At 48.1% G+C, this 26,835-nt stretch overlaps 1 protein-coding gene across 2 annotated transcripts in view; it reads left to right on the top strand.

Moving 5' to 3' along the window:
* The first annotated feature begins 488 nt into the window (after positions 1–488).
* Positions 489–26,835, top strand: part of PRKCB (protein kinase C beta) — a 321,917-nt gene continuing 295,570 nt past the window's right edge. For both annotated transcript variants that reach the window (XM_080831716.1, XM_080831715.1), the window contains exons 1-2: positions 489–870; positions 1,894–1,925. In XM_080831716.1, the coding sequence (XP_080687842.1) occupies positions 698–870; positions 1,894–1,925 (205 nt within the window). In that variant the 5' untranslated portion in view covers positions 489–697. The remainder of the gene's footprint in view (positions 871–1,893; positions 1,926–26,835) is intronic.

Below are 26,835 nucleotides of genomic sequence, written 5' to 3'. Positions count from 1 at the left end.
TGTGTGCGTATGTGTGTGTAAGTGTGTGGAGCCACAGGCCTTTCCGAATGAGTGACAGCGGGAGCCCATCCCTCCCAGAGACGCGTGCAGAATGACCAATGGAATGGATGCGGGGTGGTTGGGTACCAGTCTCTGCAGAGGCCGGGTGGAATCCATCGCGCCCACACTTGCCACCCCCCCACCCCCCCAGTCCCCTTCGGTCCTTCCGCTCCGGGCTCCCCCGGGGGTCACACCCCAGGTGCTCCCCCCCTTAATGTAACCCCGGGCCCCAGGAGCGGGTAGGGGGCGAGGCTCAGGTCTGACGATCGCCGGCTGCAGTCCCCGCGCCGCAGCGCTGCGGCTCTGAACACTTCGCTAGGAGGCCGGCAGCCTCGGGGTGCCAATATGTAAAGCAGCTGGCGGCGCTGGGCGGGGCCTGGGCGCGATGCAAATGAAGGAGGCGGGCCCTGCCCGGGGCTCCGCCTCCCTCCCCCGCAGCTGGGGCCAGCGGTGCCAAGCGCAGCTGGACGAGCGGCGGCAGCTGGGCGAGTGACAGCCCCAGCTCCGCGCGCCGCGGCGGCCAGAGCCGGCGCAGGGGAAGCGCCTGCGGCCCCGGGCGGCAGCGGCGGCCGCCTCCTCGCGCGCTTCCCGGGCCCGCACCCCGCGGTCCCGCGGCCCCGGGGCCGACACCTTTCGGCTCCCGCTCCCCGCGCGCAAGATGGCTGACCCGGCTGCGGGGCCGCCGCCGGGCGAGGGCGAGGAGAGCACCGTGCGCTTCGCCCGCAAAGGCGCCCTCCGGCAGAAGAACGTGCACGAGGTGAAGAACCACAAATTCACCGCCCGCTTCTTCAAGCAGCCCACCTTCTGCAGCCACTGCACCGACTTCATCTGGTGAGAGCGCGCCGGCGCAGGGCACCTTTCCGGGGCCCCGAGGGCAGCGCCGCGCGCGGGGCCCCCTCTCTGCGCCCCCGAGGCGGGGGACCAGCACCGTCCGACCCCGCGTCCCCCTGCTCCCCGCTCCGGACGCCCGGCTGCACAGTCCTGCGGCTTCCTCCTCCCCGGCCCCAGACGGCCGGCCGCGGGGCGCCTCCTTCCCGCTCTCCTCCCGGCCGCCTGGGGAGCGCCCCGGGGCCGCGGCGCGGGCCGGTTCTCCACCTGCCGGGAGCATGGGGTGGCTGTGTCCCTTCCCGGGAGGGCAGCGCCTCGAGTGCCCGCTCGCCCGGGGTTCCCCGTCTCCCCGCCTCCTTCCGGGCTCGTGGTGCCCGCATCCCCTCCCCTCCTTTCCGGGGGCAGCGCCCTGGGTGTCCTCTCTATCTCCCTGCGGGCGTGGGGCATCCTTTCCTCCCCTTCCGTGTCTCCCGCCGTGGCGCCCTGGGTTATCTCTTACTGCGCTTCCCTGCGGGCCAGCGTTCCCCTTTGCACTGCTCAGTTTCCCCCTCTCATCACTGCGGGGACTTTTCTCCCCCAGCTCTCACCCCGTCCCTCTAGGCTTGGGGAGCCTTCTCTCTCTTCCCAGTTCCCCGGGAAACACCACCGCCGCAGGGTCTCTCTCATCCTCCCTCTGGATGCGTCTTTAACTCTTTTCTTTCCCCGAAGGTACTCGGGCATCTCTGTGGGCAGATCTCCCGCCTGCTACCTCCCCCCCCCCACCAACTCCCCGCGACGGAAACGTTCCCCCCATCCCGCCACCTGGTGGTGGTAGCCTCCTTTTTCCTGCCTTTTGAGGGGAGGTGGAGGTTAGAGCCGACCTCCCAGCTGCCCCTTCCCCCAAAGGCGGAAGACTCTTGGGCACCCGCCTGTGGCTAGGAGGTTGCACCTGGGGTTAGAGGGGCCCGGGAAGGGGGGTGATGTGGGGAAACTGGCTGGTGGCTGGGCCCCTCCGGCTGCCTGACATGCCTCTTTCTGTCTTTGCAGGGGCTTCGGGAAGCAAGGATTCCAGTGCCAAGGTAGGCTGTGGGGCTCTGGGAATGCCCTTTCTGGGAAGCGATGGTGAAAAAGACTTTCTAGAAGTGACTGAATTAGGCAGAGAGCGGAGGAATCACATTTGTCAGAGTGACCTGCCAAGCTGGGAGAGCACCACCACACAAAGGCCCTTTGAAGGGGTGTGTGTATATGGGGGCAGTGATGCTCCATCCGGGAAAGGTGGGTGGAGCCAGAGGCCCTACCTGCCAAGGAAGGGCATGCACCCTTCCTTCCTTCCCAGCAGCAGAAGAGTCAGATCCCATCTCCCGAGCCTATCCTGCTTGACCAGTCTTGCTTCTGGAGGACGTGTGCCCAGGGGCCACTTTTGGGAAGACCCCTCCTCAATTCCTTCTTACTTACCTTGCCTCATCTCACAGAGTAAGGGTCTGCTTCCTCCCCTGCTTCACAGAAGTCTCCACAGGTGGCTGCTGTGTCTGCATATGGTGCATCCCCTTGAAGGGGGACTGTGGTTGTCCCCTGGGCCTACTCCCTCTCTGCAAGAGGTCTTTCCAGATGGGGTGCCTCTCAGACACTAGTTTAAACTTGCCTTTTCTAGCTTCTGGCTGCATACAGGAAAGAAACCAAGTGATTGGCTACCTGGGTCCTCACACCTGCTTTGAGATCCTTGACCCCAGCCAGAGAGGTCCAACCTAGTGGTGACTTAATCATGTGTAAGGTGGCCTTGGCCGGCTCTGGTCGCCACTCGCCAGGGTCAGATTACCTGTGGACTTGTTCAGCCCTTAGGCTGTCAAACATTTTTTGCATTTGATGTCAACATTTAGAACCGGGAGATTTTACACAGATACCTGAATTTCCAGCTTCAGGTTTGAAGAGATTTGGTCCCACTTTCTTGTTGCCACAATCCTTTAGAGCTATTTTCATAGCTGGGGCACACACTCACCCTTTCATCCCAGTCCCTCTCAGCCGGGCTTGCTTCCCTCCGGTCTGGCTCCTGTAGGCATTTGAGTTTGCAAAGTCCTGGAGAGTTTGTTTGTTTGTTTGTTTGTTTTTCTCCTCAATTTTTGGCCAGGTGTGGTTGAGTTTGGTGGAAAATGTCTCATTTCTGGGGTATGTCGTAGGGGCACGTTTGCTGTTCTGGGGAACTGGGTCTGATCAGGAGAAGAAAGCATTAAGCGTTCAAGAGTCAGAGACGTGACTTAGCTGGGTCTGTTTTGGTGTAGCATTCCACCCTCCAGGGAGAAGTCAAGTGATCCCTGGTGGGTGTGGGTGGCGTTGTCAGCCACACAGGATGCTTGCTGTGTGGCACTGCTGTCTTCTGAGACTCGTGGCGGGTTCCCTCCCTTACCTGCGATCCAGGGAGGACTTGGCCCATCCAGTGAACCTTGAAGACCAGCCTCTCTTACCCAGATGGGGGGCCCCAGTCTCATGCTCTGCACCCGAGGACTTGAACCTGAAGGATCATTAGCATACACTGTTACATTAGTTTCAGGTCTGCCCAAATCCCTTGAAAGTGGCAACAGCTTAGAACCCCGTTGCAAACAGTTGGATTGTTCCTAGATACCAGTGGTGTCTTCGTGCTGGAATGTATAGATGATCTCTGAGGTTACCTTTCACTTTCATGAATCAGTTTCTGTCTCTGTTGCTTGCTGGGGTTAGGGGTGAGTTTGAACATTTTTGCTGCTGCTTTCTTTCCCCCCTGCTCAGCACTTACTCTTGCCTGGGGAAGTCAGGCACTCTGGAATGTGTAGGTGATGGCAGGAGATCCTTTTTTTCAAAGCCTGGAAAGTGATAGGAGTTTTCTGGTGTAGTGAGTGTATAGCAGAATTAAAGCTTTAATCAAATTTGAGCAACTTTAGAGGTAGTACTTTTTTTTTTTTTTAATTCCCCTTTCTTTGTCTCCTCTCCCTGAGAGGCAGTGTGGGGTAGCAGACATCTGCATACGCCGGGGATAGGTCACTGTGGGTTTGAATCCTGGCTTCGAGACTTCCCAGTCATCCTGTTTAGCTCAGATTCCTTGTCCATAAAATGGGCCCAATAACAATACCTACTTTAAAAAGTTGCTGAGTAAAGGCACCTGGATGGCTCAGTCGCTTAAAGGTTTGACTCTTGGTTTCAACTCAGGTCATGATCTCAGGGTGGTGAGATCGAGCCCCGATGTCGGACTCCATGCTGGGTATGGAGCCCGCTTAAGATTCTCTCTCTTCTCCCTCTAACCCTCCCCTGCCACGTGTACGTGTACTCTCACTGTGCCCAAAATAAATAAATAAATCTTTAAAAAACGTGCACCTGATTAAAATGGGATCCACATTTCACAGAGAATAGGTAAGGTTATGTTCTCCCACCCACATCAGTGGTCCAGAGCCCAGGGTCTTAGTTCCTTTCAGTTTTCTGCTCCACCATGCAGGAATGACCCTTATCTCATGGTCTGAGAAGGATGCTAGACTATCCGGGCAGCACAACACATTTCTGGCAGCGGGAAGGAGGAAAGGGTAAAAGAAAGGCAAAGGCCACATGCTCCCTGTCACTTCTGGAAGTTGCTGCAAGATACTTCTGCCTAGACTCCAGGAGCTACGACTTAATCACACATCCACACCTTGCTACACAGGGGTGCGTGGACACTGTAATGTTAATTTCAGGTAACCACGTTCCCGGCTACAAGTTAGGGTGGGGGGGTGTTCCGTTCGAAAGTAGAAGAGGAGGAGCACCTGGGTGGCAAAGTCCATTGATCATTGGACTCTTGATTGGGACATGATCTCTGGGTCATAGGATTGAGCCCTGTGTTCAGCTTGTGCTCAGTGTGGGGTCTGCTTAAGACTCTCTCTCTCTCCCCCCGGCCCTCTACCTTTCCCCGCAGCACTCGGGCGCACTCTCTCTCAAATAAATCTTACAGAAAAAAAGTTGAAGGGGAGAGGGGATATAGTCTGTGCCATCCTTGGGGAGGAGGTACATAGGATGATTCCAAGGCAGGGGACACATCAAGCCTCCATGCTCCTTTGTGTTGTCATGGAAATTAGGGATGCAAGGATGGGTTGAGGGAGGAAGGATGGGAAGTCTATCAGCCATGGGAAACCACGGGATTTCTGTGGGCCTAAGAATAGATTTCCTTGCTTTTGTACTGCTGGAGGACAACATTCTAGATTGACTGCCACAGGATTTCTCTCCTTTTGTTACCACTCTATTTTCTATAAAACCACTCTCTGTGAGGTAGTTTAAGAATGTCTCTGATGGGGCACCTGGGTGGCTCAGTCAGTTGAGCATCTGCCTTCCACTCAGGTCATGGTCTTGGGGTTCTGGGGTGGAGTCTTGCATTCAGCTCCATGCTCAGTGGGGAGTCGAGTTCTCCTTTTCTTTCCCCCCACCCCTGTTTGTCCTGTGTGTGTCTCTCTTAAATAAACAAATAAATAAATAAAATCTTTTAAAAAAAGAAAGTATTTCCCTGGTGATGGGCCCTGGGGTTGAGGACCCCTATTATGAAATTGACTAAATTCTGGATGAGAAGTAGGACCCCTCAGAGAAGCAAGGCAGTCTTTTCTCTATGGCATTCTTTAGAAGATCCTAGAAACTTCCTTTGTGAGTTCGTTGTAATGAAGACAAGCCTTTGGGTGGAATTAGACTTTTTTTTTTTTTAAGATTTTATTTATTTATTTGACAGAGACACACACAGCTAGAGAGGGAGCACAAGCAGGGGGAGTGGAAAAGGGAGAAGCAGGCTCCCTGCTGAGCAGAGAGCCCGATGTGGGGCTCAATCCCAGGACCCCGGGACCATGACCTGAGCTGAAGGCAGAGGCTTAACAACTGAGCCACCCAGGTGCCCCTGGAATTTGACTCTTACCCCAGGAAACTTTTGCAATTTGGCAGAGAGAAGGACTTTTTCTTTTAAAGGAAGTCAACTTTAGTAGGAATAGGGAGGCAATAAAATCTAGAGATTCAGAATTCAGAGCATGGGGTCAGAGTCAGATAGAACTGCGTTTGAATCTCTACTCTGCCACCTACTTGCCCTGTAAGCTATGGGTAGGTCATCTGCCTGTAGTGGTCTCAGTTTCCTGATCTGTTAAATGGGGGCTAATAGTACCTAACTATCTCATAGGGTTATGGCGAGCACCAAAGTGTGAGAGATATATCCACAGTCAGTATCCGTGACTCTAAGTGAGATGATCATTATTACTTGATTCATGGTAGGAAACTGTCAAAGTGGGAGAGAGTTCATTTTGGAAGTCGTTGAATGACTAGGCTGCTTTCGTGTATTTAGGTAGGTTTTCCTCTCAGGTGTGTTTCTTCATAGACTTTGGGTAACACCAGTGTGTGCACTGCTCAGCTTCTGGGCCCAGCCAGCCAGGCTCGTTCAGATGGTCTTTTCTCACCCTTTCCTTGTGAGAAAGATCTCAACTTCTCGGGGACACTCTAGAAAAACCCCAGCATACTAGTTTTCTGACTATGAAGACCTAGCAGGGATGATTATAATGAGTAAACCAGCTCTTCCCTTTCCTGTGGAGATCAGAAAACATGTTTTTTAACTTTTTAATAGAAGTTATTCTTTAATAACCCCCAAGTGTTGGGGCACCTGGATGGCTCAGGTTAAGTGTCTGACTCTTCATTTCAACTCAGGTTATGATCTCAGTGTTAGAAGATCAAGCTGGGCATTGGGCTCTGTGCTGGGCGTGGAGCCTGCTTTAGATTCTCTCCTCCTCCCTCTGTTCCTCCCCACCCACCCTCTCTCTTTCTCCTCTCTCTAAAAATAAAATAAAATAAAATAAAATAAAATAAAATAAAATAAAATAAAATAAATGAAAACAAAAACCACAATCAAAGCTGAATCAAAAGTTAATTTTATTTTTGGCACAGTTTTTCCTGGCGACTTACAATATATTTTCAGGTTGAACTTTCTCAGTAAAATCATAAAGAGGCCCCCCTTTTTTCTTTCTTTTTTTTGTGCAATCACTAAGTCAGGTTGCAAACTCCTGGAGTTTGCTTTTCTGATTTCATTTTCTTCCCTTCCCAGAAGCAGATCCCAGAGGACTGTGAGTCAAACTCCACTCACCTCTTAGCTTTTTCTGAATGTGTCCTGAGGGTTCTATCTGGATAAAAGGCAGAGGCTTTTTGACTTTGCATTGGATGTTTTGACTTTTATTTTTTCCACCTGAAGTGGGATTTCAGGCCCAAAGTCCCAAACGAAATAAAAATCTTTAGGTGAGTTAATTGCTGGGTCTTAAAAAGGAGGGCTGATGTGTTGGAGAGGCAGCAGTAAATTCCTCTTGAGCTGTAAGAGGTCTCGGGGCAAGCTGGAAGCTTTGTCACTGGGCAACAGAATACCTTTCTAAGTAAATACGGAAAATACGACCTTTGGAAATGTAGTGGATAGGACACACACACGTTCTTATAAACTAATTTAAAAAAACATGGTATTTCTGAACACTAGCAATACTGCCAATGTATTGTCCAGAACCATATACAACACATTTATGGTGTACTTGGGTCAGGAAAGGAGAAAGTAATTGGTCAGAGGATGAACAAAAGGTTTGAAAATAATTTATACATATTCTTGTTACTGGAGCCCCTCACTATTCTTTCTTTCTTTTTCTGCCTAGCTTTCTGTTTCTGTCTCTGCTTGTGCTCACACATGTGTGTAAATACACTTATATGTAACTACACTGGTAGGTCCCAGTTTTGAGAATATTCATCTCCTTTTGATGCTTTTCAGCTAGAGGTGATTAAATTACCGGGTACAATTTAAAACCCAGTTAGTTCTGGCTCCGGTCTTTTGACTTTGCAGTCCAATGGATTCTTGGATGGGTAGAGGGATCAGCTGAAATGTTCATCCTGTCTGGCTGATACATTCAAGAACTTGGTCTCTTATCACTTTTGACATCTGATTTAGTATCATAGATTCTTTGACTTGACTCATCCTATCTCTCTGTTGAAATTGTGTGTTGTTATGTAGATAGAGTATTGGCCTTTTTATAGAGTATCCAAAATCCACGGTGCTCACATGTGGCATTTGGAGATGTGATGGGTGCTTGAAAATCTGGTAGGAAATTTACATATTTGCTACTCCATCCACCATTCCATATATCCATCCAATACTTCCAAAAAGTATTTGCTCGTTGAGTTCTGTGTGTCAGGAACTATTTTAAATGGCGGGGATACACTGGGTGGGTGAGATTGAGAAGATCCTATGTCCCAGGTAACAGGGAGAGAAGATATTCTGTGAATTGTTGCCCCGGTATTTAAGCACACTCTCATGACGTGCTTTGGAGGAAATGTGCGGGGTGCCATGAGGATTTATAAGGGGATGTTAGCTTATGCAAGCATTAGGGTGGAGTTGGCAGTTCTTCGATCTTGAGACTCAAACACCGAAAACAAAAGGCAAATAACTTCCCATCCTCTGAAGTAATTGGAGAAAGTCTGAGTTGCCAGGGAACCAGAGCTAAAAAATTGAGAAGCTGCTCATATCCTGGATAAAGATTCACAGAAATCTTATCTCTGTGATGTTCTGTAGAGAGGATGAATCTTTCCTTGTGCCGAGGTCCCAAGTGAGACGACTATTTGGTAGGACTAGATGTTGCTTTAAGGTGGCTTCTCTCTCGACGGAGAATTTCATCTCCTCTCAGCTAGTAACTCAGCGAATGAGCCGGCTTTCTTTTTGTGTGGGGGCTGCATTTTGAGGTCACCCTTACAGCAGACAAGTCAGTCCATTTCAGAGGTGGAGGAGCCACAGTCTGTGCCGACGGGTTGAGAGTAAACGGAAAGACGGAGCGCAGCCTGTCATCTGAGCCGAAAGTCAGTGTTTAGGGGCTCAGGACACTGCCTCGCACATACCTGCCTTACCCTCAGTCTGGGGCTGACATTCTACGGCTGTTCCTTCTTGGGCTTAGGCAGTGTTTTCTCTCGTTTGGAAGATAATTTGTAAGTAGTTACACAGTAAAGCCCTGTTGAATCACATACAGAGAACGACCCTCTGTCATTCCTCTCCTGTCTTTCTGATTTCGTCAAGGAGAAAGTCTCTGTTTGGTGCTAACACGTCTTTAACGCCTCTCTAACACAAATTCAGGCACTTAGTAGGTGTCATTTACTTTTTATTATGAAAGAACTACAGGCAATTTTGAGACTATAAGGACATGTTAGTTTCTACCCGTAAACCATCTCTTCCTCCCCGTTTTCCTACACTCTCTCTGGGCCTCACTTTGTACTGGTTGTTCCTTCGTGTAAACAGAGAAGGAGAGTTGATTGTCTTTGCTGGAAATGGTTGGTGTTGGAAGAAAGCTCGATGTAGCAGAGGATTGAAAGATACCATGATTGCAGGCTCTGGCAGGGTTGGGAAGAGATGAGAACTTTTGTTCAGGAGTGTCAACCTTTTAATGTTACAACTGTTATTGTTGGCTGATACCTTTTCATTGTCCTTTGTCCTGCTTGTCTCTGTCTCCTGGAGGTCTTCTTTCCCCTCAGGCCCCATGCAGAACGTTGTGCTACTGAGTCAAAAGGGGAACTCGCCCCTGGACCAGGAGTCTTGGCATTTGCTAAGTAGATGGAAATTAACTTAGCTCAACAATAACCACATTCCTCGTGGGGGACAGAGGGCAGAGGGGGAATTCTAGACTCTTTCTTCTTTCATTTTGCCACTGCCCAGTGACCAGACTTTGGGTTTCTGGATACACAGTATAAATTGAATTGAGAGCGCAGGCTCAAAAATCAGACAGACTTGATTTCAAATCCTGCTCTGTCTCCATGACTCTATGACCTTGGGCTGGTGAAACATGATTGTACCATCTGTCATCCATGTATGCACTGACCCACCGATCCATTCATCTATCCACTCAGCCATTTTTCTCTCCATTATTCATTCACCCAACCATCCACCCCTTCCCCCATCCATCTAGCTGTCTGTCCATCTGTCCATTCATTCAACAAATATTCATTGAGTGCCTACCATGTATCAGGCACTGTTTTAGGCACTAGAACCAGAGCAGTGAACCAGACAGGGTCCCTGCCTTCGTGGAATTTCCATTCTGGTAGGAGGAGAACAGCCATTAGAGGCAACACAATGCGTAAGGTCAGGTTGCAGTATGTACTTTGAAGAGAACTAAGATACTAGCCATGCCCTTGAAGAGCTTCCTGGTCTTTTGCGGGAAGACCGGCACATGGCGAGTTAGTTCCGGCACGTCAGTGAGGTGTGGGATGGCATCCTTACTCCTGGGAGGGGTGGAGAAGCTTCCACAGAGGAGGTGACATTTGGGAACAATCTTCCAGCAGGAGTAGGAGTTCCCAGATTGACAGGAGGCTGGGGGCTGGGGAGGGTGTTCCAGGCAGAGGACAGCTCAAGTTGAGACACGGAGGAGAGAACAGGGCTCATGCAGGGAACAGGAAGGAGGGCACACAAAGGGGGGGCGGTGGTGGCGCTTGGAGCTAAACGTCATCTAGGAGGGCTTGGACCTTGTGAAGGCAGGACAGTGACTGGGACGCGCTTGTTGTCATTGTTTTAAGGCAGGATGTGTGAGGGTGAGTGAAGTGGCCAAATGTTTGAAAAAGAGGAGCGTGAAGTACATTGGAAACCGTGATCGCCGTGACTCAGATCCCGGAATCCCAGGCTTGTGCGGTTGGAGGACAGGGACCAGAAACCGGAATGACCATTTAGAAGCCATGGGGGGGCGTCACCCGAGCACGGAAGAGCCGCTGCTATTTTTCACATCGTAAAAGAGGCATTTGAATTTTCGTGTCAGTCATATCGTTGATTGTTCTATTTTGGGAGGTGGTTACTGGGCTATTTTTACGGTTCTAACAATAGGGATATCTCTCTTCACTGCATCCTGAGGCGGAGAGGGCCATGGAAATGATTTTTCCTCTGAAAGGAATCCTCCCACTCCCTCTCTCCGTCTCTGCTGCTGTCACTTATCCAGCACGTGTTAATTGAGCACATGCTGCACGGGGCGGCAAAGAATTTGTGTTTTGGAGACAGAAAGGCATCGGTTCATATCTTGGCTTCTCGTTACGGAGCCTTGAGCCTAGGACTTCAGCTCCGAACTTTTGTTTCTTTAAAGGTAAAAGGAAGTAATCGGATCTCGTTTGTAGGGCACGCGCCAAGTGCTTCCTTAGCGCCCTGCCTGACCTGCGGTGAGCCCTTGATAAATAACAGCTTTTTCCATTGTTCCTCTGGCTGGGCGCTGTCTGGTCCTGACTCTGTAATCCTGTCGGGGAGGCAAAGGCAGTGCTCCTGAATCAAGGACTTGGTGCAAGAATGAACGTGTTCGCGTATGGAAGGCAGCTGCCTTAGGTGCAACTTACAATGTGTCTGAGCCGGAATCTCTGAGCTGGGGTCAGAGCTGTGAGGGGAACACAGGCGCGTAACAGTGTTTCCTGTGCAACCGTTTCCTGGCTTTCCATGCTTTAATTTGTGGGAAACCTCCAGAGCTGAATTGAGATCTGTGATTGTCCCATCTGCTGTCTTCATTTGGAAAATGTGTTGATGGCATTTCAACTTTAAATAGATTTCTGACCATTTCACTTTTTCAATTTTGAGTTCCCTTCATCCTCCAGATGGGATGTTTACGTGCTCTTTTGGGTTGAGGAAGAAGCTGCCAAAGAGTGTGGGTGAAGGTGGAGGGTGAAGCCTGCAGGACTGTCTTTTGCCTTGTGATGGTGGGGCTGGTGATTTTTAATGAGCGAGCCCTATTCTGAAGATGTTCCGTCCTTCCCTAAAGGTGGGGGTTATTATTTAGAATTTTGGCAATGGTGCAAAGGGGAATTTTGATAGCTATCTGTTTTTCTTTTTTAAATGTGTGTGGCAAAATTTTATGGTTGGGAGTATCGATAATTCTATCTGGGCCAAACAGTGTATTTAAGGCAGTAGGATTGGCATATAGAGTGGGAGGGACTTCTTTGTGCTTCAGTTAGATATTATCTTTGGATGGCTGGCTTTTCTATTCTTCCCAGGATTAAGTCCAGAATCCTTTTTTTTTTTTTCTCAAAGATTTATTTACTTATTTGAGAGAGAGAGAGAATGCACAAGCAGACAGAGGGAAAGGGAGAGACTCTTAAGCAAACTCCATGCTGAGAGTGGAGTCCCGTCGTGGGACCCATTCCCACGACCCTGAAATCATGACCTGAACCAGAATCAAGAGTTGGATGCTCAACCAACTGAGCCACCCAGGTGCCCCAAGTCCAGAATCTTTTAACATGAGTTATAAGTCTTTGTCTGTCCTGGGTCCTCATGAACCTGGCTTATACCTCCCTTTTACTCACTTTTCACTTTCTCGCTGAAGACCCAATTGTTCTTCCTCAGTCGTGACCTACTCTTGCCCACCCCAGGGCATTTGCATGTGCTCTGTCTTCAAATTGTTCAAATGCTGTCTTCAGATGCTCTTCCCCCTTCCCTTCCCCAACTTGCCTCCTGCTTCTACAGAGCTTAGCTCAGTGTCACTTCTTCAGAGAAGCCTTCCCTGATTTTCCAAATCAGGTTCCCCATTGTACAAAACCCTTTGACAGTTTTACATTTTATAATTATCTGTTTGGGTGTTCAATCTTTGCCACCAGAGTGTCAGTTTTGTCAGGCTAGGGGCCACATCTGTCTCATTTCCTGTTTTTTCTGAAGTACCCAGCTCCAAATCTGGCTTGTAGGATGTACTCAATTAATACCTATCAAACGAATGAATAGGATAGGGGAGAAATGACTCTAGAGAGCGAGTCATCTGATCTGGGTCTTGGTGGGAGTTTTCTATGGCTTGATCTATGCTTTTCATAAAGAGTAGCACTTTCTAGTTTACAGGCTCTGATCATTTTTGTTTGAACTACCCCCTCCCCAAATTGCCCTTGTTAGAGCCTGTTGGGAAGTAATTTTCAGAAGTAAGTGAATGTCATAGTCTGGTTTGGGGCAGAGCCCCATGCTTTGTCCCCGTTTCTCTGTGAAGATAAACAGTCCCTCCACTTGAGTCCCTGCCTTTGTTCATTTGCACCTTCGTGGACTGGAGTGAAAAGAATGTCCTCTCACATAATATATTCAGGAAGCCACCTCAGTTGCCTAGCCGCAGAATGGTGGATACACAATAGAATATCACACAGCAATGAAAAGGAACATCCTACAGCTACATAATAACATAGATGACTCTCCCAAGCACAATGGGAACTAAAAAAGCCAGGCACGATACCTTCTATATGATTCCATCTACTGGGTGTTGAGAAGCAGGTGAGACTAATTATAGAACTTAAGATGGTGATTACCTTGCGGGGGACTGGTGGGGACTGAGGGAAGCTGCTGGAATGCTGGCAATGTTCTGTTTCTTGATCTGGGTGCTGGTTGCTTGGGTGTGTTCACGTTGTGACATTTTTTTGAGCTGTATACTTATACCCACTTTTCTGTTACTATACTTCATTTTATTTTTTTTTATTTTCTTTTTAAATTTCTTTTAAAGATTTTATTTATTTATTTGACAGACAGAAATCACAACTAGGCAGAGAGGCAGGCAGAGAGAGAGGAGGAAGCAGGCTCCCTGCCGAACAGAGAGCCCGATGTGGGACTCGATCCCAGGACCCTGGGATCATGACCTGAGCCGAAAGCAGAGGCCTTAACCCACTGAGCCACCCAGGTTCCCCATTTTATTATTTTTTAAGGATTTTATTTATTTGAGAGAGAGAGAGCAAAAGAGATCATGAGCAGCAGAGCAGGGGAGAAGGAAGAAGCAGGCTCCCCACTGAGCAGGGAGCCCAACGCTGGGCTCAATCCCAGGACCCTGGGATCCTGGCCTGAGCCGAAGGCAGATGCTTAACCGCCTGACCCACCCAGGTGCCCCTACTATATACTTTAATAGAACATTTTAAAAGCAAGTGTAAGCCACTGAGGTTGAACCTCAAAAATGTCACTTGGGACTTTTTCAGTTTTACGGACAGAAGTGAAATCCATGTGGGAGACCAGCACCTTCTGGAGTCACCCATTGAAGGATGGTGCCGTTTGCCTTCTCAGGGGGACATCTGCTTCTTCTTTCAATGTTGCCTGTCGGTTGCAAACTGTAGAACAAGGAAGCCAGGGCTCTCTGACAAATTTCCCATCAAATAATTGAGTTCTGTTAATACCCGGGAAATTTGAGCTCATAAACTCTTCGTAGGGCTTGTATTTAAGAAAGTCTATACTAGTTAAGGTATTAGTAACAATCTGTCAAAGCTGCTATAACAGATAAGCCTTAAAGTCTCTGTGCTTGACGGAAAGGGATTTCTTTCTGTCTCACAGCCCAGACCAGGCAGGTGATTCTGGTCAGGCAGTTCTGCATGCGGTCATTCACGACTCCGTACTTCTCGCCATCGGCCCCGTGGTTGGGAAGAGAACATGAGAAGGCACACTCATTTCATTACCACCCCAGCCTGGAAGGGACGTATGTCACTACTGCTCACCTTCTGTTGGCCAGGGCCATGTCGACTACAAGGGGCACTGGGACATGTCAGCCAACTCTGTCTGGTAGGAAAACACGTTGGTGAACACAGCCCGCCCTGCTCTGGTCCCCGAAGCCATGATTTCCTCTCCCTTTGGGATGATGGATCTAACTTGATCTCTCGGTTGACTTCAGAAAAACACATGTGACTTTAGGAAAACAGATGTGAAACTCTGGACCTCTTTATCTTATCAAACATATGAGGGTATGTTCCGCAGAGAGCGTGGTGCGTTTTGTTACAAAGAGGGAAATGAAGAAGTGCTCCTTTTGTTTTTAGGTATTAGAACGGTCTGGTTCTTGTCAGAAGTTTTGGTTTTCCAGCCGGTCAGAATTCTTGGCTCTCCTGGTTGCCAGCGGACATCACAAATACTTGTATTTGAGTCACAAGTAGGATCGCCCAGTTCTTTCTTTATTTGAGAGAACGAGAGAGAGAGAGAACAAGCAGGGGGCAGAGGCAGAGGGAAAAGCAGATTCTCTACAGAGCAGGGAGCCCAAGTCAGGCTCCATCCCAGGATCCTGGGATCATGACCTGAGCCAAAGGCAGACGCTTAACTGACTGAGCCACCCAGACGCCCCACCCAATTCTTTCCTTTTGCTTATTAGTTCGTCTCTGCTATGGAAGAGTCCTTCGGCGGTTCTGCTCGTGGCTATTTGGACACCTAGAAAACCAATTACCTGTTGTGTGTGACAAACCACCTGACACCTTAGTGCCATAAAAGAACTATCTTTTTTTTTTTTTTTTTAGCTCTTTCTGTGGATCAGTAATTTGGGCTGGGCTCAGCTGGGTGGTCCTTCTGGTCTGGGCAGGGGTCGGCTGTTCTTGGCTGGGCTCACACATCTGGGGCCACAGCTGAGATGCCGGGGACACCGGGTGGCGGGGGTGGGTCTCTCATCTTCCAGCTGTCTAGCCTGTGCTCATTCGCATGGAGGTGACTGCGTTCCCAGTCCCAAAGCAGAGACTGCAGGGCCTCTGGAAGCCTAGGCTTGGAGCTCAGAGCTTGTCACAGTGTCACTTGTGACATATTCTGCCAGTGAAAGCAAGCCACAAGCCCATCTCAGAAATAAAGGAGGAAACAGAGGAGGAAATAGACTTCCTCTTGACGGGAGAAGCTGTGAAGTGTGGCCGGCATTTTGGGGAACCTACCAGACCAATTTCAGGGCGGCCCTCCTGACTGCTTAGCCCTGTAATACCTGCCTCTGTGCGGTGTGTGTCAGCTCAACCGCCCTTGCGCCTGCGGCAGGTCCCGAGTGAGTGCTTACTGCTTACACCTAATGTGAGGACCTACATCATGGGGCCGCGGTGGGGCCGCGTGAAACGCTCTTGTACACGGGACACAGCGCACGGCTCGGTGCACGTGAAACCCTGACTACTGCCACCATCACTACCATCACTGCCCCATCACTACTGAATACTGCCGCCATCACTACCATCACTACCCCGTCACTATGGGATACTGCCACCATCACTACCACCAGTACCCCATCACTATGGAATACTGCTGCTATCACTACCATCACTACCCCATCACTACTGAATACTGCCACTGTCACTACCATCACTGCCCCATCACTACTGAATACTGCCACCATCACTACCCTGTTATTACTGAACACTGCCACCATCACTACCATCACTACCACCATTACTATTGACTACTACCGCCATCACTACTGAATGCTACCGCCATTACTGCTGACACTACTACTGAGTACTACCGCCATTACTACCATTATTACCGGTCGTTTCCTGTAGCGTACTTGGCACTGCACTAAGAGCTTGAGATTCAGAACATGAGGTCCCTGCACATGGAGGTGGCGGAGATCCGCAAAGAGACAGACATGAGAGTGAATTTGTGTGGTCCAGGGTGGCGACCATGATTATAGGGCCATGGTGGAGTGGGATGAAGTCAAGGGCATGGGGTCAGATGTCAACTCCTCCACTGAGCACATGTGGGGCCCTGGGCACCTTTCTCAGCCTCTTTGATCTTTGGTTCCTCATCTGTGGAATGAAGGTGAGGATACAGAGCCTACATCCCAGGGCACCGTGTGGATTGGATGAGACATGGTGCGCAAAGACGTGAGATTGCACATCGAACGTTAGTTCCGGGGGAAAAAAAAATCTCAAAAATACCCTCGGCAAATGTCCTGAAGTCATCATTCTCACTCAATTCTCTTCCTGTGGCTCTGTTTGTCTTAAAAGATGAAGATCAGCACACACGTAGTTTATTGGAGGAGTAGGCCTGGGGCACGACACGAGTGAAGGATGGAGGGAAGCCGGGAAGGGGGCTGGTTGCACTTGTGATGTAGTAGTTGTAACAGAGGCCAAAGCCAGTCCTGTGGCTGGAGCTGGGATGGCCCTTCAGAACCAGGGCAGTGGGGATCCGCACTAAGTGGACACTGGTGGTGGGCTGCTGTTGGGGAGGTGGCATGACCTTGGGCAAGGCAGCTTCTGTCTTCAAGCGGGGACTCCCAGGGAGGTGTGAGCACTAGCCGTGAACACTCCCGGCAGCAGGGGAGTGAGTGTCTTGGCCCTTGAAGTGGGAGGAGGGCCTGGGGGAGGCACTGCGGAAGCCCCTGCATGCTTCCCGATTGCTCTTAGAGGCTCCAAACTGTACCTTCTTGGTCATTAGTCAGCCTGTGGGGTTTCCCTGGTCCTTCACAGAACTGATTTAGTTGCTGTCCAGATTCACTGATTCATCTTGCCAACACCGGGGCATCGCTTACAGAGAGCCTTAATCCAGGTAGGCCTAGGGGCATGGGAATGTCCTGCCCGCGGTCACCCAGCTACCAGGAAGGCGATCTGACCTTCACATAGCTGACCTCCCTCCCTCTATACCAGACCCTCCTGAGCCACACGGGGTGCCAGCCCATTTTCTAAGCTTGGACCTCACACCTCATTGCCCCTCTGCTCTGGGATGCGTTGTCTTGAATTTCTCCAAGTGAATTTTTTTTAAACTGGATCATCGCTCATTAAGGGTCATGAAATCAATTTCATAGGTCATGAACACCGTGAAAAAATAGAATGAAAACTATCAGAACGGATAACGCTCAGGAAGCATGAATGTTGTTGCATGAAACTTTTATGTCATGTGTACGTACACAGGCACGTGTGAACTGGGTCGAACATGAAGTATTTCTCGCTGTGGGTAACCGTCAGTGCGGCTTGAAAATCACTGTGAAAAGTGTAGAGGGGAGACATTGGAGGCTCATTGACCCCTGGCTTTATTTATTTCTAGGGACGACAGAAATGCGTTGTTTTGAATTCTTCATAATGAGAGGTTTTATTTTCACCCCGTCACAATATCTCAAGATGATTTTGATTATTACCTTTGAGTTTGCACATATCACTGATGAAAGTTGTTTTTCCAAATAGGATTCTAAGTATAGGGTATGCGGTTTTTGAAAATGGAATTGTTAATTTCTGGTGGAACTGTGCGGCCTGACCTGTCACTTGGGTGAGGCGTCTGAGTACCGTGTCAAGTGCTAGCACAGAGCTCCAGAGAGAACGAGCTGGCCGTCCTGGGAGGGGGGGGATTACTGTGGGCTGAGAAAGAAGCGTTTTACGAGCAGCATCAGCACAGAGGGAGGGAGGAGGAGGTGTCTAAGGGTTGCCCAGAGCCTCCTGGAGATATGGGAACAGCACCCTGGTGTAGAGGTGGGTCAAGTCCCCAGGGTGGCACCCTGCTGAGAGCAGCCTCCCGCTGGGACTTCCAAGGGCCTCGGGTCAGTATGTGTTTATGATCTGGTGTCCTTGATAGGTGGGGGCCCAAATGCCAGCTGGCCTCATTGTTTTTCCCTTTTGGCCTTCTCTGATTTGGGGCCCATGGGCCACAGGGGTTCAGGGTGTTCCAGATGGGATAAAAAAAGTCAAGTGCAAGGAAAAAAAAAGAAATCCCGTTCCTGCTTGGGTGAATGTGTATGTTCTTCTCCAATCCCCATGAGGTGCTCTCTTAGCTGGGGAGACAGGCTGGGGAATTTTCTGTTTCCTAGGCATCTTCGAATAAGGCTTTCAAATGCTGCTGGCTCAAGCTGATGTTTATTGAGTATGTACTAGGTGCTGGGCACTGTGCTAAGAGCTTTTTGTCTATTAACTCATTTAGTTTCCACAATGGCCCGGTGAGGTTGCTCCTAGTAATATTTCCTTCAAGAAAAATTTCCCAATCGGGGCGCCTGGGTGGCTCAGTTGGTTGAGTGGCTGCCTTCGGCTCAGGTCGTGATCCCAGGGTCCTGGAATCGAGCCCCACATCGGGCTCTCTGCTCAGTGGAGAGCCTGTCTCTTCCTCTCCCTCTGCCTGCTGCTCTGCCTACTTGTGGTCTCTCTCCATCTCTCTAATAAAGAAATAAAATCTTAAAAAAAAAAAAAAAGAAAAATTTCCCAAAGATACATAGAGTTAGGACTCAAACAAAGATCTGAGTTCAGGAGTGTATAAAAGGACTAGAGGAGACCCGGGGGAGGCAAGAACGATAGCTGGTCTCTGGGGGGGGCTTGCAATGAGCTGATATTTTGCAGATTTCATCCCTTTGAATCTACACCCTCCACGAAGACTTGGCTATGATTCGTAGTCCCATTCATAGAGGAGGAAACAGGCTTAGTGAGGATAAAGAATTTTCCTAAGAACTGCCGCGCCTAGACTGAATTCAGATCCCTCTGATTCAGACTCCCACTTCTCACGTGCTAAGGTGAAGGGCTGAGGTGAAGGTCCCGGGTGGGGTGAGGGAGGACAGCATCAGCCCAGCTCTGGGGTGTGTGCTGGGGGCTCGGATCATTCATTGGAGCCAGGAGAGCATGCCTGCCACAGCAGCGGCGAAACTGGCTAAATTTTGTTTTTTTTAAGATTTTATTTATTTATTTGACAGAGATCACAAGTAGGCAGAGAGGTAGGCAGAGAGAGTGGGGGAAGGAGGCTCCCCACCAAGCAAAGAGCCCGATGAGGGGCTCGATTCCAGGACCCCGGGATCATGACCTGAGCCGAAGGCAGAGGCTTTAACCCACTGAGCCACCCAGGCGCCCTGAACCTGGCTAAATTTGATGGGATGTGGAAACTCCTTAGTGGGAGAATTGTGTGCATTAAATTGTTTTTTGTTTTGTTTTGTTTTTGTTTTTTCTTCTCCCCGTGAGGGAGTTTGCACATGTGTAGATTTTTTTTTTTTTTTTTTTTTTTTTTTTTTTTTTTTTTTGCCGTAGTCCCAAATAAGGAATTCAGAAAGTGGCTTCTGGTCTGAGGGCTTTGGGTGGTCATGTGACCGCGGTCAGCTGATTTCCTTGTGTCTCTGTTGCTGGGCTGGGAAGACAGGCTGAGAACTATGAAAAAGCCCGTGTGTCATTTGGAAGGAAGGGGTCGTGTACTGCAGACATGTCCATGCCGTGATAGTCCGTCCCAGGGACCTGTTCTAATCTATTGAGGCAGTGAGCTGAATGTTCACACGTGCTATCGTGTAGAGCCTATCGCAGCCTACGAGCTAAGTCTCATTTTAACTCTCTGAAGAATCTAAGGCTTAGGACGGTCAGTGACTTGCCCCTGTCTTGAAGCTAAGAAGTATTTGAAGAGGGTGATGAGCTCAGTATGTGAGTCTGAAGCCGGTGGTTCCCACACTCTGCCAGGAGCCCTGATTGGCCTTTGGCGGGAGCACAGGTGTGGGTTAACATCCCTGGGTGTCTTTTCCAAAATCCATCCAGTAGATGGTAGTATGAAAGGAGTCGCAGCACCGTGCGTGGTCCAGCTGGCCTATCTGGCCATCCCTTGATGAATGGGGAAATACTAGGGAACCAGGCATCGTTCTGCCCTCAGGACGCCTCCAGTCTCCAGGAAAGACCCATCAGTCGAATGTTCATAATACAGTGTGATAGGTGCTGGAACAGGGCTGGGGGCAGGAGCCCTGGGGGCATGTCTCTTCCCAGGCTCCTGGGCAGGTGGCACAGAAGGAGTCTAAGTTCTAGGCTGAGTTTTGAGGAAGTGGAAGCCATGAGGGAATGAGGAAGTCTGTCGGCGAGGTGGGAAGGGAAGTGCGAGAGAGAAGGGACCCGTGGTAGGAGGAGGTAGTTGTACTGGGAATGTCAGGCTTCAGGAAGAGACGATCTGGAGGGGTAGAGAGGAGGCAGGAGAGAAAGCCCTCTGGGGTTGAGAAGTGAGGGTGACCCTTCAAGCTGGTGGGGCCAACAGCTTTAAGTGCTGACAAGAGAGTGGCCCATGTAAGGGAGGGACCCAGGAGGACATCTTCGGGGAGGGGGAGGGGAGGGAATGGGTGGCAATGAGCAAAAAAGGGAAAATGGGTTGGAAATAAGGTAAGCTGAGAGGCCCGTTGAGAAATGCTTGTGTGTGGATTTCTGTTTTGTGAAGTAGGGAAAAAAAAAACCCCAACAAAAAACCAGAGGAGGATCTAGGTCTAAATCCTGCGACTCCATGCAAGTTTCTTACCCTTATCACCCTCGTTTTTAGAAAAAGGGTAGATGATAAGGATGGTACCTTCCTTATAAGTTGTGATGATCAAATATGATAACACTGACTTTGGGGCACAGAAGGACTTTGGCACACAGCACACAGGTAAAGAGTAGGAATTTTGTCAACAGGGGGCCTGGGTGGCTCAGTCGGTTAAGTGTCTGCCTCTTGATTTTGGTTCGGGTCAGGATCTCAGGGTCATGAGATTGAGCCCCGCATGGGGCTCCCACGGACTTTGCTTGAGATTCTCTCCCTCTCCCTCCCCGTCGGTGCCTTCCCTCACTTGTACACATGCATGTGCTCACACACTCTCTCTAATAAGTAAATTAATAAAATCTTAAAAAAAAAGAATATTATCAGCCACCGAGGGAGTTCTCATTGAGGTATTTGATGAATAAGTTTATCATAAATAGCAGTAGAAAATTCAAGAGGAGGCAGCTTGCGGGTGAAGGTGGTGAATTCTGCATGGATTGTGTTGAATGTGATATAACTGTGGTATATCCAGGTGTAGGTGTCTAAAAGCCATTGGGAATATGGAGAAGTCAGGGATGGAGGTAGAGATTTGGGAATTATTATATGTGCTGCCAAAGTGAGCACGAGAGATTTGGGAATGATTAATACAGGGCTGTATTTTTCTCAGAATATCTAAAGCATATCCTTGGTGCTGCCCAGAAGATTTTAATTGTATAAGACATTGAACAACATGGAATTACTTCTTTTTCTCTCTCTCTCTCTCTCTTCAATTTTCTTTTAATTCTTCTGGTTGCTAAGGAGCATGTCTCAGTTTGGGGCTATCATGCTTAAAGATCTTTCTAATGCATGCTAATTTTCCTTTAAATAAAAACAATGAGGCAACCTCAGGCTCAGAGCTGTGTGGTTGCCAGAGTTTAATAATTTAAATTTTCATTGTTTTTCATGCTCGTCTTGTGTTTGGAGCAAATGTTACTACTTTTCCGATTCTGATCGTCTCAGACTGGATGCATTGGTTATAAATAATGGAACCCTTAAGTAGCTTTCTGAAGGTAGGGGGTCCTAGGATTGGCTTCATCGTGGCTTCCCAGGGTCACATCGAAAACTCAGGATCCTCCTCCCAGTGATTTCTCTGCTATCCTCAAAGTGTCATCGTGATCTCCCCTCTTGGTCCTAAGAAGGCTGTGCTAAATCCCAAGAGTCACATCCTCATGGGACAGCATGAGAGCAAGAAGGAAGAGGATGCAAAACAAAGGATTTGTCTTTACTTCATGTCATACCTTGGAACCATGGCAGCTGTCTTTTGACTGAAGGACAAAGCTGACCCCCCACGAACGGCAGTGTGGATGGAAGAGGCACTGTGCCCTTCGTGATGTCATTGAACCCCTGAATTAACTACCCTTGTTCCAGTCCTGTCTCTGGAAATTTTGTTATCTAACAGATAATAAATTCTCTTACTGCTTCAACATTTTCAAGACGGGTCTTCTTTTACTTGCAGCTTAAATGCACTGCATCTCCTGTCATTTCAGATTATTGCCCTAACCTGTGAGGACGTAGTCCTTCCTTTTTTTTTTTTTTTTTTTAATCTTGGTTTGATTATATTTTTCTCTTGAGACTGGGTCCTATTTTCTTGGTTTTTCACGTGTCTGTCAAGTAATTTCAGATTTTACCCTGGATGTTACAAGTGTTATGTTGTAGACACTGGATTCAGTTGTGTTTGTTTGAAGAATGTCAATGTTTTTGCTTTAGTAAGCTATTATTTTGGTTGGATGATAAACTCTCTCTTGGACATCGGCTCTGATGTCAGTTTATTTTATCTTTGAGTCTTTGAGGCTGTGTGATGCGTACATGGTTCAAGAGTCAGCCAGACACGGGTAGAGTTCATGCACATTTGGGACCCTCTTCTCTTGTCTCTCTGTTCTACTTTCCAGTCACTGTGGTTGACCTGAAATCTGCCCTCTAGGTCCTCAAGGCAGAAAGACTTGGGGTTTTGTGTTGGAGTTTTAGCTATTGCTGGGTGCTGACTGGCCTGCTGTCCTGGCAAATGCTGGCAAGTGGCCACTCCCTTCTTCCAAATGTCATCCCTGCCTTCCAGAATCTGACCTCTTTTGTTTACCCTTTAAAACATTTTGTCATGAGTTATATTCATTTTTCACAGGAAGTTTGGATACAGTGGGAATTTGCTTGACCATACTAGAAACAGAAGCCTTCTTGCTACCTAACATGGGAAAACTGATGCCCAGAGAGGTTAAGCCACTTCCCCAATGTCACAGAGCAAGCAAATGGCAGAACCTGGACCCAAGCTCAGTCTGCTGCACTCTTATCCAAGCTCTTTTCAGGGTACCTGGCTGTGGATCTGTGCCTCAGAATAGTTTGCCAGTTTGGGCTTAGTTTCATTTTGGCACGGAAAATGTCTGCCCTTTGAGTAGAGCTGTAAACGCCAGGAAGCTGAGCTGGGCGGTTTCATGGTGGCGTTGGGTCAGTTTTGTCTTCTAATCAGAATCCCTAGATTGGCTCCTTTAAAGGGTTGAAATCAGAAGGCATTGTTCCACCAGACAGAGTTTTGGATAAAACTTTATCAGTCAGCACCAACGAGGGACCTGATGATTATTTATTCGGCAATCGTTTTACCAAAAGTAAGTCAGTAGTAAGTTGTGGTTATGAGAAAGGAAGTTCAGAGTTCAATAAGTCCCCCCCATCTCTCTTTTTTTTAAACATAAAAGAGGAAGTGACTGCTCTTTATTTTTGTACCAGCCTTGTCACTAATGGACATGGGGTAAAAATCTTCACTACTCTGTGGTCAAGCTTTGAAAATTTGTAATAAGAGTCTCCCTTTTCTCCTTTGTAGCACCACTGGTGGGAAACTTGTAACATTGAAACAGCGCAGAGCCACAGAGAAGAATCCTCATAAAATCCTACCATGTTTTGCCTTTAACTTTAGGAACCGAAGTGGTCCCATCCAAAAAAATCATTTCTAGTTTTCTTTCCTAACCACCCTCTCTGCTCGATGACCTAGTTTACCCTTAGGTATTCGTTTTCAAGCTTCTTGCTGACTTTCTGGAAGTATCCCCACCTTCTAAGATTAAAAACACTGATGGAGCACCTACTGTATGCTAGAGGATTTTTCTGGGATACGGTAGTGAACAAAACAGAAAGCCCTTGCTTCTTACGTAACTTACGTTCTAGTTGGAGGCAGACGATAAACACGTAAAGAAAGACGAGATCATTATGGATAGTGACACATACTACAAAAGAGAAAAACACAATAGTTTTTTTTTTTTTAAAGCAGAAACCTATTTTTTCGGGGGGTGGTGGTGGGTGTATGTGATTAAGTGGGAAAAAAATCATGCCTTCTTCCCCATTTCTTCATCCTTTGGTGGAGACAGGCTGTTTCTCTTGACTAACGCTTCCGAGTTCTCTTACTGTGAGAAACAGAGGATGGAGAAGAATGGGCTCTTGGGTTGGCCCCTGTGTTTTGTCTGGTGTCTCTGGGTTGGTCAGTTACTTCCTTCCATTGCATCAGGTCTTAGCTCTCACACTCGGCACAGATTCTGCCCCTTGGGCTAGAGTGAAGGTTCTGGAAGGGTAGACTTGAGCCCAGACTATGAAGGGCTCCGGATGTCAGGCTAAAGAATCTGCCTTTTAGACTTTGTATTCCCTTCCATCATCTTGTTCCTGAGGTCAGAACGCACCCTTGGCCAAGTTGCCCCCAGGCTCTGAGGATTCCTGTTGAATTTCTATCCTCTCTGCTCTTCCTCCAGCCTTAAATCATTCCCCCTCTTTTTTCACACCTAAATGGAAGTAGATAAGAACAGCACTTGTTAATTCTATTGATTGTAAAGTGGCTGCATTAAAAATGTTAATTATCGCCCCTGGGAAGAGATTAAGCCAGTAGGTCTCAGGCTCTTAGAAGAGCAGCAAAAAGCCAGGTGTACCATGGCTTCCTGTTTCTTTCTCAGAGTAAAGAGAAAAACATCAGGGAGACAGAAGCTTCAGTCATGTGGTAATAATTATGGCCATATTTATCCCCACAAGTATAGCTTCTGTTAATTCTGGAGTCGGCAAGATTTTGTGACCCACTGTGGATGATGCAGTGAGGTTGTCCTCCTGTGTTAAAAAAAAAAAAAAAATTAAGTTCCTAAGTAATGCATAAAGGCAATCTTACTAAGATTTGACCTCCTAATCTAGGTCCCCTCTCCCTTCCCCAGAGGTCACCGTTGGTGTCTACTTTTAGAACTTTTTTATGTTCATATATATATTTTTTTCATATTTAACTGTACTGATTGTATGGTAGAGTCGGTGGGTGCATGTGTGTTTTTTTCTAAATGGTGTCACATGGCAGATCTCACCCTGCAACCTGCCCTTTTCACCAAAGAGTGTCTCAAAGTGCAAGCTCTGTTTTTACGCTTTTCACAATTCTGTAGTGTTCCGTGGTCCAAACTTGCTCCTGCTTTTGTGGCCATTCCCTTGTTGGGGACATTCAAGGTATTTTTTTGAGGGGGTGGTATCTATTACAAACCATACTGCATTAAACATCCTTATGCATGTCTGACACACATGCAAATATTTTTCTAGTTACCGAGAAGTAGAATGGCTTGGCCACGGGGAGTACACAATTCAGATTTTAATGGATATCGCTGGGAGTTCTCCAAAGTGGCTGGGCCTGGGCATGCTCCCGCCAGCAGTTTGAGTTTCTATGTCCCTGCGTCCTGCCCACATTGTGATAATGTCAAGCTGTTACATTTCTGCTGATCTGATGTGAGGAAAAGGACATTTAACTTTAATAGGGCATCATCTTGATTACTAGTGAGGTTGAGCATCTTTTTATGTATTTACTGGAGAGTTGTATTTTGTCTTCTGTGACTGCTTCCCCCCCCCCCCTTTTTTTTTACATTTTCTCATTGATTTTTTAAAAAATTTTTACTTAAATCTCCTGGACACTAGTCCTTCGCAAATTCTTTGTGTTTTCTGGTCTGCTTCTATCAAGTCTTGTGTCCTTTGTCAGTCTAGTGTCGGGCTGGATAGACTGACATATACCGATTTAGCTCTTGAAGCCCAGTAAACCACTTCCAAGCAATGCATTATTCCCACTTTAAAGATGAGAAACTGAGGCTCAGAGAAATTACATGACTAACTGAGTCACAACTTGGGCAGGCGTGGGTAAACTCGGAAACCTTGAGCAGACTTAGACATAGACCAAACTGCGGTGAGCCACCGGGAGACGATTTTCTATAACCTTTCCCTATTACCCAGATGCTTGCAGTTGGTATCTCAGGAGAAAACTCTGTTTAATTATTCATCTCTTTTCCAAGTAATTGGTGACAAGTCCTCCAGCTGGGAGATGGAATGAGCTTTGTTGCTAAAAACATCCGCCAGAGATAGAACAGGGGATCCAGCCCCCAAGAATGGTAAATGGAGATCCTTTTCTGGGGGTATTTACACGGACAGCAGCCTTTGGCTGAAATGCCCCATGGACAGAAGGCTAGGGACACTGATGTTGCCATGCTTCATGCCATTCATCACTTTCAGAAACGACCTCTGTACCTTTCGTTTTTTTAGATCCTTCAAAAAGAATTGAAAATCCTTTTCATCACAGGCAAGGTCAGGGCATCTCTGTGGGATTCACGGGGAACAGTGCACTGTCCCATATTATAGAATGGGAAACAAAAATCAAACTCAGACTTTTAGAGCTGGTAGAAGCAAGCACTTTCCTATATTGGAGGGCAAACGCTGATTTGAAATACCTGAACTTCTATACTCTGGGACGTGTACCAGCATTAATAAGAGTTTCTATTTATTGAGCATTTATTTGGGCCAGGCACAGTAAAAAGCTTATACCTATGAGTGATCTCATTTGATTTTCACAGTAACCTATGACTTAAATAGCTTATTGTCCCCATTTTATCACAGATGACTTGAGGTTCAGTTATTTAACTCGCTCAAGGTCACGTAGCAAATAAGGGGCAGAGTCACCCTTCACATGTCAAAAATGTATGCTCTTATATCCTCGTGTTATGAGGTCAATTCATGGAAGCATTTCCCCTCTATCCACTTTGGTTCCAGAACTGGTAAGCGTTTGTCCAGTAAGATTTTCACAGATTGGTGACGTGAGTGAG

This window comes from Martes martes, assembly GCF_963455335.1.
Source record: "Martes martes genome assembly, contig: SUPER_18_unloc_1, whole genome shotgun sequence".
Lineage (NCBI taxonomy): Eukaryota > Metazoa > Chordata > Mammalia > Carnivora > Mustelidae > Martes > Martes martes.
This window is presented reverse-complemented; position numbering and strand designations above follow the sequence as displayed.